The sequence below is a fragment of the Crassostrea angulata genome, chromosome 7 (genome assembly GCF_025612915.1).
Source record: "Crassostrea angulata isolate pt1a10 chromosome 7, ASM2561291v2, whole genome shotgun sequence".
Classification (NCBI taxonomy): domain Eukaryota; kingdom Metazoa; phylum Mollusca; class Bivalvia; order Ostreida; family Ostreidae; genus Magallana; species Magallana angulata.
In genome coordinates this window covers 39,805,265-39,817,452 of record NC_069117.1, presented here as the reverse complement: position 1 = coordinate 39,817,452, position 12,188 = coordinate 39,805,265, and the positions used below count along the sequence as shown (strand labels likewise).

The 12,188-nt window shown below is 33.8% G+C and overlaps 1 protein-coding gene across 3 annotated transcripts; it reads left to right on the top strand.

The window, feature by feature from the left end:
- Nucleotides 1-194: 194 nt before the first annotated feature.
- LOC128156403 (GH3 domain-containing protein-like) lies at nt 195-10,807 on the top strand. Of its 3 annotated transcripts, none has more exons than XM_052818515.1 (7): nt 200-296; nt 3,033-3,188; nt 4,479-5,692; nt 5,915-6,042; nt 8,703-8,845; nt 8,981-9,063; nt 9,422-10,807. In XM_052818515.1, exons 2-7 carry the CDS (start codon nt 3,068-3,070, stop codon nt 9,647-9,649), a joined length of 1,917 nt encoding a protein of 638 aa, XP_052674475.1. In that variant the 5' UTR covers nt 200-296; nt 3,033-3,067; the 3' UTR covers nt 9,650-10,807. The 3 variants fall into 3 exon arrangements, with proteins under 3 accessions (XP_052674477.1, XP_052674475.1, XP_052674476.1); XM_052818516.1 differs by lacking the exon at nt 200-296 and adding an exon at nt 2,566-2,928; XM_052818517.1 differs by lacking the exon at nt 3,033-3,188 and having other exon boundaries at nt 195-296.
- Nucleotides 10,808-12,188: the final 1,381 nt, after the last annotated feature.

Sequence of the window (12,188 nt, the reverse complement as noted above, 5' to 3'; positions counted from 1 at the left end):
AAACAAAACTCCTTTTGAAATTAAAAATAAAGATTATATCTTGGAAAAATTAATAATGTAAAACAGATCGACACTTAAAATGAAATTACAATTGCATAACAAATGATTTTTGATGAAACAAAGGGAAGATATATAAACACTTTTTACATTAATTCCGGAAATAATATGTTTTACCGTCTCGTTTTAGTTGAAGTCCATATCTTTACTTTCATTTTCAGATTAGGTGTCACTCGTTGGTTGTGTTAGCATGGTTAGTTTGGGTTAACGGAGGTGAAATGAAATGGGATTTTTAAAAGGTAAATATAAATAAGAATACCTTTTCAAATTTTAATTGGAAAGTAAATTATAAATAAATAACTCGCAGCGAATACGTTATGTGATTGCAGTTCCTGGTGATTAACGTTATATAACATGATTACCGTTAAGGTTAAATAACATGATATTTTTTTCAGTAATTTCATTCTTACCAGGTATATTTAAAAAAAAATGTGACTAAACGTATAAGTAATATCTCTCTCTCTCTCTCTCTCTCTCTCTCTCTCTCTCTCTCTCTCTCTCTCTCTCTCTCTCTCTCTCTCTCCTGATAAAAGAAACTATTTGTCAATGATCAAATTAGATACTTATTTGATATGTATATATCTCAAATTAAATTCTTATATATGTATGTCAAATGACCGGGATGTGTGTAGCCTGCACTCTAGGGTCTGTTTGTCATCGAAAGCAAGATTTTTGTCTGGCCTAATTGGCCTAAATGGCCGAGTGGTTATAGAGGGCCGCACACTGCTAGGAGAGTGGGTTTGGTTGAACTTATTTTATTGTAATATGATTACAATGAGATCAATTACAAGTTCTAATACTTATTTAACCCCCTTCCTTGGCAATTTTGAATTTAAAAAATGATATTTTAAAAAACTTAATTCAATAAATTTGGTAAATTTAAACAAAAACCTAAGTCACATTCGAACTCATGATCTTCAGTTCACAAACCTGATACTTTAACCACTGAGCTATTAAGCTGTGAAGTTATTCAACCAAATTAATTGATATTTAATACAACATTTAAATTGCCATCTTACGATGTAGTGTCTTTAAAAGTTTAAGATTATTCAATAGGCTGTTGTAAACTCATGACATGCCCGTACACATGGTATACATGTATATATATATAACCCAACATGCCCAGAATATTGTTTGTTTTATTCTATTATGAGTCATCTGGAAACTCATTCATGATGATTGCATGTCTTAAATATTTTTTATAAACCTCTTCTGGGGAGCATTTGTAACACAAAAAATAAGAAAAAAAAATATTTTTCTAAAAATCATATTAATTCAACCTTGAACAATCTTAGATAGGTATATAAATAGAGAAAATATTCATTGAGATTTCAATAAGTAATACATGTATGTCAATACTTTTTAGCTCACCTGAGCCGAGTGAGTTTTGGTTATCAAAATTTGTCCGTTGTCTGTCGTTGTTGTTGTTGTTGCCTTAAACTTTTAACATTTTCATCTTCTCTAGAAACACTTTCAATCCAATTTCAATCAAACTTGGCACAAAGAATTACCGGGGAAAGGGGATGAAAGTCTGTTCAAATGAAGGACCACACCTTCTTTAAAGGGGAAGTGATTTAGAAATATTGAAAATTTGTTGGCATTTTTCAAAAATCTTCTCAAAAATAATAATTCGAGAAAAGCTCACATTTGTGTTGAAGCATCTTCAGGTAGTGTAGATTCAATTTTGTTCAAATCAGGGTATCTGGGGGTAGGGTTAGGGGCCATGATAAGGTGATCAAGTTTTACAGAGGAATAAATAAAGCAAAAATCTTTAAGAATCTTCTTCTCAAAAAAGTTTTAGGCAAGAAATGCTCAAATTTTTGAAGAAGCATTTTCAGGTAATGTAGATTCAAGTTTGTTTTAATCATGACCACTTGGATATGGTGGAGCAACAATGGGAAGTTGGGTGAAATTTTTACATGGGAAGTTATAGAGGAAAATCTTTAAAAATCTTCTGGAAAAGCATTTAGACAAAGAAATGCTGAAACTTGTGTGGCTAAAAATCTGCAGATTTTTTTTAACTTTTTGTGTTAGATCTTCTGTACTTCATTGTCAAGATATTTTGATTTTTATACTATTATGCTCATTTAGTCAGAGTTGTGGCTATATGTAATGTTGCTCAAGTGAGCGATGTGGCCCCTGGGCCTCAGAAGTTGTTCATATCTGTACAATGTGACAGTGAAAATTCTTAACTGACCAAGCACAATAAAGCTTACTGGATTGAAACATTAACTGAACGATGTGAACAGTGAAAAATTATGATTTATAGCCCCGCAATTCTGTTTTATTTCAGTTCAGATTTCATGTAACATGTACATTCATTTATCTAAAAACATGCGTGCATTGTTAATTTTAGTGATTGAACTTTTCCTCACCTTTAATAGAAATGAGAGATAAAAAAGGAGAGAAACGAGAAAAAATATTATTATAATGGTTATATATCTGAAAATGAATAAAAACATGGTTGGACTTCAATACAAATCACGCTCTAATAGTTCAACAGATGTAGCCATGGAAGAGTGACCTTGATTCAGTTTAGAAACTGTCTAACAATCTACATTAGCATTTTATTTTGATATCGAAGTGCCTGGTCACAATTCAAGAATGATATGGTATCAACAATTTTATATACAGTGATTTAGCAGCCTTGCTCTGCATCACAACTAAGCATCGTGAAATTGCACTGAACCAATTATGCAAAGAAAACCTTCACAGCCTTCATAGCTCTATTGATAATTTGTGAGTCAGTGTCACTTAACAGATTTTTTAAGCCGGCCCTCCTGTCCTCATAAGTATAAGGCTAGTGCGAAAAGAACTGTGTAAAAACAAATTATATGGAGTGTATTCTGTATGTATGGCCAGAAATACCAGGTAGTGTAATCAAGAATTGTATGATATGAGCGTGACTATGTGTCGTATCTGTACTTGATCATTTATTTCATGTATGCAATATATATTTTTTCTTCCTTTTGCAGGTAAATAGTCATTTTTCACCAGACAATCTGCTAAGATGTTTCGTCTGGGAGACTGGAAGGTTTGGTGTGGGATCTTGCACTTAGTTTTGTTAGTTTACCTTTTACACTACCTTCTGTGTGTACCAAATAACTCACTCGTGTCCAAACTATGGGCTGGTAAGACACTGTTTTTATTCTAAAGCACTAAAAAAATCATATTCTACATTTGTATCATTTTTACCGATATTATCACTAATAATCACTGATTTATTTATCAATTAAGTTAAATTCTTTATAATTGGATTTGATACATTATATTCTACTAATTTTTCATTCTTTGTGTCAGCTAGTTCATTTGGTGTAAATTTAACATTAAACTCTTACATTTTACCATTTGATCATATTAAGTATGAAGAGTAGACATTAATTCATACATGTACATGTACATGATATAAGAGGATACAGTTTTTTGCAAACACAGACATTTAATGGATAAGCTTGTGTTAATGTATGGATCTGTCAAATCAGAACCTTGACTCTTAATGTGTTTTAAGTGGGGGATGGTATGCTAATGTCAGTCTCGTACATGTGTGTTAATTGTCATGTGATATATGTCTGCCCATGTGTCGAGATGGCCTTGATGACAGGGCACCATTCGACATATGGCTTTAACATAATTAACAATGCATTCATATAAGCTATAGGAAATTGAAAGTACAATTATCAATATAGACTTGTGTTAATGCTATGAAAGCAAAATTTATCTGTAGACTGAAAATTATGATGTATGATTATTTGTCAGCTTTGGGGTATTAAGTATATGTACTTGATTGCATGATTATGAGAGGCTCAATGTAACAAGTTCTATAGTCAAAGTCCATTAAAACCAACACAACTTTAGACTGAATAACAATTTTATCATGCAATTTTTTTTTGTATGTGAAGTTTATCAAACAAGTACATGAATACGCTACAAAAATTTCCAGTGTGATTTTTCACATCCAAAATATTTGTGTATACTATCATAATATTTTTTGTTTTACAGTTTCTTGAACAAATTTTGATTCAATACGAAATCAGATCCTTTTTCTCAGTCATCATTAATCTTGTGATTTAATATGCATGTATATATGTTAGAAATATGTATAGCTATTGGATGACCTCTACTGATTTCAAGATGGTCAAAGGTCATGATCCCTTTGTGCTTGCTACTATTCTTCACCCAAGTATAAAGCCTATAATTGATAGCTCTTTGTTTAAGGATCATCAAACTCTAAAACACAAGTTGTTGCTCCATGTCCAAATAGGTTCTATTTTGCAGATATGTACATGTATCCAAATGCATTTATATTGTTCAACCTGATACCTTTGAGTGGGGAGGAGTGAAGCATATGTTGTTATGTTAGTTTACAATATTGTTGTTAAATTCATATGGGATAACCCAGTATGTTGTTTTATCAATTGCAGGTGTCCTTACTCCTGTTTGTGGTATTTCAGCAATATTGTGCTTCGATGTAGCTAGAAGGAAGGCATCCTCCTCCCATACATTCCGTAGCAAGTTTGATCATTACATCGCCATAGCAGGCTTATCATGGGTGGGTTGGTTTGCCAGACGAAAGTTGGATAAATGTTGTAAAAACGTGACCGAGACCCAAAACAAACTTTTGCTTGGCCGATTAAAAGAAAATGCTGAAACCCAGTATGGTAGAGAGTATAAGTTCTTGGAAATACACACCAGGGAAGAATATGTTAAACAGCATCCACTAACTTATATATCTCACTATGAGCCCTACATCCAACAGATGATGAAAGGAGAAGAGAAGGTTCTCACCAGTCGGCAGCCTGTTATATTTGCTGTGACCTCAGGGACTTCTGGGAAGTCTAGTATTCTTCCAATGACCAAGCACCAAGGCTTCATGTTCTTCATTCAGGGGATATCAGTGGCTTATCATAGTCTTTTGAAAACGTTTCCAGAAAACAACAATCTTCAGAAGACATTAAAGTTTTTCTACACACCAAAATGGAGAAAATCGGAGTGTGGAATACTTATAGGGCCCAATTCATCCTCTCCAACGAACTCCAAGCATTTGCTGAACATTTACTCCACCCCAAAAGCTGGCTTTGAAATTCTCAGGGAACCAGAGGCACTGTATGTGCACTTGTTGTTTGGTTTAGCAGATAAAAGTTTAGGTATGTTGGAGGCTAATTTTTCCTCTCTCATTTTGTCATCTTTTGATGCACTCTACCAGTATTGGTCCGACATTGCGGATGACATCGAGAGAGGAGAAGTAGATCCCAAACTCAACATTGATGAATCTGTAAGAAAGGAATTAAATGCCGCCTTAACACCAAATCCTGAACGAGCCAATGAAATCAGAGATGTAATGAAGACAGGTAGCAAGGTTGGAATTGGTAAGCGGTTGTGGCCAGACTGTAACCTCATATTATCCGCCGACTCAGGTAGTTTTGATCTTCCAGCGAAGATACTCAGGGAAACTTATTGTGAAGGAATTCCTATCTATTCTCCACTATATGCAGCTTCAGAAGGACTGCTAGGGCTTAACATCTGGCCAAAAAATCATCCAAGTCGATATTTGCTGGCCGTACAGTCCATGTTTTTAGAGTTTATTCCTGTGGAACATTCTACAGAGGATCAACCTAGTACACTCTTTATGGATCAGGTTTGTGACAATTGTAAATATTTCATGCATAAAGTAACTTAATTTGTTGTTTTCTTTATTTTGTAACAGAGTTTCTTGATAGGATGATTTATGTGGAAAATTAAAAAAATTGAAAACTAGCTTTATGACCTTATAAGCAGCAAGTACCAACTCGCTTTTAAAACTGTCAATTAGTTATTTGAGCAATATGTGTTTACTTGTATGTGAATTTTCTTTTGGCAGGTGGAGAAGGGAGAAGAATATGAATTGGTGATAACCAATGCTAGTGGGTTTTATAGATACCGCTTTGGGGACATCGTCAAAGTGGTTGATTTCTACCATCAGTGTCCTGTAATTGAATTCAAACACAGGTAAGTTATTGTTAGCTCACCTGAGCTGAAAGCTCAAGTGAGCTATTCTGATCACATTTTGTCTGTCGTCCGTCTGTCCGTCCGTCCGTCTGTCCGTCTGTCTGTCTGTCCGTCTGTCCGTCTGTCCGTAAACTTTTCAAATTTTCAACATCTTCTCAAGAACTACTGGGCCAATTTCAACCAAACTTGGCACAAATCAACCTTAGGCAAAGGGGATTCAAAGTTGTGAAAATTAAGGGCCACACTCGTTTTCAAGGGGAGATAATTAGAAATTAATGAAAAATTTCGAGAAATTTTCAAAAATCTTCTTCTCAAGAACCAGAAAGCCAGGAAAGCTGAAACTTGTGTGGAAGCATTCTCAGGTAGTGTAGATTCAAAGTTGTGAAATTCATGATCCCCAGGGGTAGGGTGGGGCCACAATGGGGGGGTCAAAATTTTACATAGGAATATATATAGAGTAAATCTTTAAAAATCTTCTTCTCAGAAATTAATCAGCCAGGAAAGCTGAAACTTGTGTGGAAGTATCCTCAGGTAGTTTCAATTCAAAGTTGTGAAAATAATGACCCCGGGGGTAGAGTGGGGCCACAATGGGGTGGTCGAAGTTTTACATAGGAATATATAGAGTAAATCTTTAAAAGTCTTCTTCTCAGAAACTAATCAGCCAGGAAAGCTGAAACTTGTGTGGAAGCATCCTCAGGTAGTGTAAATTCACAGTTGTGAAATTCATGACCCCCGGGGGTAGGGTGGGGCCACAATGGGGGGTCAAAGTTTTACATAGGAATATATAGAGTAAATCTTTAAAAATCTTCTTTTCAGAAACTAATCAGCCAGGAAAGCTGAAACTTTTGTGGAAGTATCCTCAGGTAGTGTAGATTCAAAGTTGTGAAAATCATGACCCCCGGGGATATGGTGGGGCCACAATGGGGTGGTCGAAGTTTTACATAGGAATATATAGAGTAAATCTTTAAAAATCTTCTTCTCAGAAACTAATCAGCCAGGAAAGCTGAAACTTGTGTGGAAGCATCCTCAGGTAGTGTAGATTCAAAGTTGTGAATATCATGACCCCCAGGGGTAGGGTGGGGCCACAATGGGGGGTCGAAGTTTTAAATAGGATTTTATATATATAGAGTAAATCTTTAAAAATCTTCTTCTCAGAAACTAATCAGCCAGGAAAGCTGAAACTTATATGGAAGCATCCTCAGGTAGTGCAGATTCAAAGTTGTCAAAATCATGATCCCTAGGGGTAGGGTGGAGCACAATGGAGGGTCGAAGTTTTACATTGGAATATATAGAGTAAATCTTTAAAATTCTTCTTCTCAGAAACTAATCAGCCAGGAAAGCTGAAACTTGTGTGGAAGTATCCTCAGGCAGTGTAGATTCAAAGTTGTGAAAATCATGACCCCTGGGGGTAGGGTGAGGCCACATTGGGGGGAGGGGTGTTAAAGTTTTACATTGGAATATATAGAGTAATTCTTTAAAAATCTTCTTTTCAGAAACTAATCAGCCAGGAAAGCTGAAACTTGTGTGGTAGTACCCTCAGGTATTGTAGATTCAAAGTTGTGAAAACATGATACCTGGGGGTAGGGTGAGCCCACATTGGGGGGGGGGGGGTGTTAAAGTTTTACATAGGAATATATAGAGTAAATCTTTTAAATCTTCTTCTCAGAAACTAATCAGCCAGATGATTTTTTATAATTGTTAAGACTTTGGCTCCAGGACAATTCTTTGGCTTCACAAGAAGGTTCAGAGTTTGATGTAGCTTAATATCCCATATATAAACAATTGTAAGGGATCTTTTTGAGGACTGCAATACTCAACATGTGATATGACTATAAAATCATCCTGTTAGAAAAGGGACTAATGATTATAAACATAAGAATATCCAGGGGGAAAAATGGATTTTATTTATACAGGATCTACATGTATTATTATACATTGTCCAGATTGTTTGTATTATGACTCCATTAAGCTGATTTTATCATACCTATTGTTCCTCAGGTGAGCGATGTGGCCCATGGGCCTCTTGTTTTAAAAGAGTGTCCAAGGGAGGTTACATTTTGAATGACTTATGAAAAAGTTGTTGAAGAAAAAGTGTAGAAAATTTCATTGAGCACAAACCTATATATAGTCTGTCCCAAGTTATTGCTTCCATCACTTTTTGATGAATTTTAATAAAAATACACAAACCTGTGAAAGAAATACAGTTGAAATCAATGAAAGGAATATATCCAAGATATCTTCATTGAATAATTATCATTTTTCAATCATGAAAGTTCACAGGAACAAAAACAAATTTCTTACGGATATTTTTAATGAGAAATGTTTACATCTTTTCTCCATTTGGAAGTACTCGGGATACTGTACCTCGCGCAATTTTTCAACATTATCATCCGGGCTTATTAAAGGCTGATGCAATGCAAAATCCCCGTAGACTTTTTATTTTGGGATGTGTATTGAAACCTGAAGTGGTAGAGGGAGCGTTTCAAAACAGATAATCTGGACATTATTCATATTAGTGGATGAACGTAGTTTGAGCACAAAGATATTCATGATTATCGAAATATCAAGCAAAAAGTGGTGGAAGCAAAAACTCGGGACAGAGTATAGGATATTCTATATACTGTAGTACAAATTTACATGAGTATTTTTTTCCTCTTTAGGAAAGGTCAGTTTCTGAATGTAAGAGGTGAAAAGACGTCAGAGTCGCTCTTCTACCAGGCATTGACCAAAACAACATCTGCCTGGTTTCCAAGGAAACTGCTCAATTACTGTTGTGTTGAGAGTTTATTGATAGAAGATAAAGGTACTGTTTTCATTAGACAAAAATACTATTGTAAAAGCAATGCATATACAGATTTGGTTCTCTCCAGATTAAACAGCTGCAAGAGTTATTGCCCTTGATGCTGAGTTTGTTGCATTGTTGAATTAAAATTTTCAGGTGACAGTTATGCCCCATTCTACCACCTTTTCCTTGAAGTTGATGATGATTCCAAACCTCTAACTGTAGATCAAAGAGAAATGGTAAGTTTTAAAATACAATTCAACTACCGCTTTTAAATGTTATTTGTCAACAGTGGCTGAGAAAAGAAGTTACTAGGTTTTGAGCTGACATAGATGATAAGCTCAGTGTTAAGTGGCTATTAAAAACAAACAAAAGCCTGGTTGAACAATGGTACAATGAATGATACAGATTTCCAATTGAAATATAAATACATTCATACTTTTTTTTGCAAATGTGCTTTTTGCATTTTAGTCATAATATATGTACATACGCATTACAAAATCTTGTTAAAGTAGGCACCCTTTAGAAAAGTTAGAAAATCTGCTAGTTGTTATTCATGCAGTTTTATCCTGTTTATTTTTTATTTTTTTTTTGCAGATTGACAAAGAGTTGTGTTCCAGGTCCTATGTTTACGAGTCTTTCAGGAACAAAGGCAGCATTCAACCTATCAAAGTGCACCAGGTGAAAGTAGGGACTTTCGAAGAACTGCGTAAATTTACAATCGACAACAGTCAGGCATCGGCCAATCAGTACAAAGTTCCCAGGGTTCTTAAAACTAAAGAAGCTGTCAGTGTTCTATTGAAAAACGTTATGAATGAGTTGTGAAAGTCACGAAATTGGAAAATTGAAAAAATTGTGTATTGTTATCATATTTATTCCATTCTCTGGGACTATAAACAATCGTATTTTCTTTATCTGGATAGTTAAGTTGTGTGTCATAAGTGCAGTTCATGTATTACATATCAGGTAGCATACATAGGATAAGCAGGCTTAGTGATAAAGTTTATTTCTGATAAAAAATGACAAACAGTATTTATTATTTCATAGATTGATCTGTGAACTGACATGAAATATCAACGTTCACTTGATATAAAAAAAATATATAACAAATATTAATTGATGTAGATTCATCCTAATTTTAAATACACATACTTGCATATTTATTGCTACATGTATGATATGGGATGGAACTATATGAAGTAAAAAAAAAAACATAATTCAAGTTTCTCAATCTGATTAAAATCAGATCCTCGATCCGCTCCTTATTTTTTTATTGTCGCTATATACATGATCTGTGCAACAATAAAAAATTAAGGAGCAGATTGAGGATCTGATTTTAATCAAATTGACAAGTACCTTGATGTATAATATTTTTGAGAGAGCATTTGTCTTTTTTCTTTTCAAGAATGCAGTTTATTTACAGGAGTTTCCTGAAAGCTACTCTCCTATATTTAATATTTTGCATGTGTTAAGTTTCTGAAATGTACTTGGTACATTAATCATGTTGGACTGATAATACCGTAAATTGATTTTTTAGAATAGTTTTTTTAAAAGTTCAGGGGTATTTATTAATAACTTCAGTTAGCTTTACTTGACAAAGTAATTTTGTCATTGAAATTCATAATCTGAGTGTTATACCATAAAAATGGTTTTTTACCTGTGGAGGAAATTTACACTTGTTACGCAGTAAGCTGAAAACTGCATCAAATACCCCCGCGCATATGGTAAAAAAATCAAAACTTTGGAGCGATAAATCATGCATCCGCATATTTAATTCTCATGCGTATTGTTTGACCATAGAAAACGCATACTTAACCACCAGCGTAATAAATAACCACTTTTACAGTAGACATTTGTGTGTAAATCTTCGAAAACCATGCATAATTTTGTTATGCGTATATTGTACATGTATTTATACAATATAAGTACTGGTAGGTGTGATTTTCTAAGTGGAATAATAAATGAACAAAAGAATTGAATTCATCTACAATGTTTATTACTTGATGCAATAGGTTGATGTTATAACAAGAACTGTCATCTTTTGGCACAATTCAACAGTGTACACCAAAACCATACATGGACAGATGCAATACATTACAATGGCTGCAGTTAGAATTTTTATAAAGGAAATTTATGTTCATACTCAGTGACATTTTCTTTGCTTGTTGTTTAATGCAGAAGATTTTCCATCAGAAGTCCTTCCTAGATTCCATTGATAAAAAGTCTATAAATTAGAATCCGCTACAAATATTTTCAAAAAATTTCCTTATGGATTTCCATTAATGGAATAAAACATCACACAAGTCATATGACATACCATTACAAAGTAGAGAATGAGTTTTTGATCGAGTTATATAATGTACATACCAGAACATGTATTTCACTTTCCGTCATCCGAAACCCATGACCATGTAGTCTCAATATTGATTGTAAGTCTAAGTGAAACAGGCCATGGGTTTCCAATGAAGTAACCGTTCATAATATTGACCAAGCTAACTGCCATTATTAGATATGAATCGAGCGATGAAAATGACTGATAAAAAATTCTGAATCTATTTTACAATTCTATTTTAACAAAAATGATAGCAGCATCACCATTTTTTTTCAGACTGTAAATTGATTGTACATGTATTATAAAACTCAAATTTGTCTAATTACCATATCATTCCTATTAAGTACCCTGGGTACTTTGAATGGAAAAGGGGGATATCTATATAGTTTACTTTGATATCTGGTCATTGAAATGTTCAAAATAAGTAGTCAAATTAAATGTTTTTTCAAAACAAATCACTTAAATATGAGAAAAGAAATTGACAAAATTGAAAATTAACATCAGTTAGTATTTTTAAGTCTTGCATGTTGTGAATGCAAAAATTGTGATTGTTGAAAATTTCCCCAGGGGAACTTGATCGATATAGGGATAATATGGTATTTAAAAAAAAAAAACGTGATGTGGAAACACACAACCGTACTGGCATGCCTACATACTAGGCAAAGCTTGGTCAAACATGTTACAATAATTTTCCAAACAGCAAAGATGTTAAATGTAGTGTTGTACAATGGAAACAATCATGATACTATGTTATAGACATGAATTTAACAATCAAAAGAATAGCCACTCTGTGATACAAGATTCACCAAAACACCAAAACGTGTGCAAAAAACGTGTGTGTTAACTAGCTATTAGACAAAAACAGATTTAACACATTGAATGCATCTTCACACCTATATACATATACATGTTGTATATAACTATATATTTTTATAAGCAAAACTGTCTTAAAGTAATGAAATTGTTTATTTTTCAGCATACATGCATCTAATAGGTAAACAATTCTATGCATGTACATGTAGCTATTAAATC

Bases quoted from the DNA above. Each gene is read 5' to 3' on its own strand.
- LOC128156403 (XM_052818515.1), top strand. From the start codon at position 3,068: ATGTTTCGTCTGGGAGACTGGAAGGTTTGGTGTGGGATCTTGCACTTA. The intron at 3,189-4,478 runs GTAAGACACTGT...TATCAATTGCAG, and splicing joins CGTGTCCAAACTATGGGCTG to GTGTCCTTACTCCTGTTTGT. The intron at 5,693-5,914 runs GTTTGTGACAAT...TTCTTTTGGCAG, and splicing joins GTACACTCTTTATGGATCAG to GTGGAGAAGGGAGAAGAATA.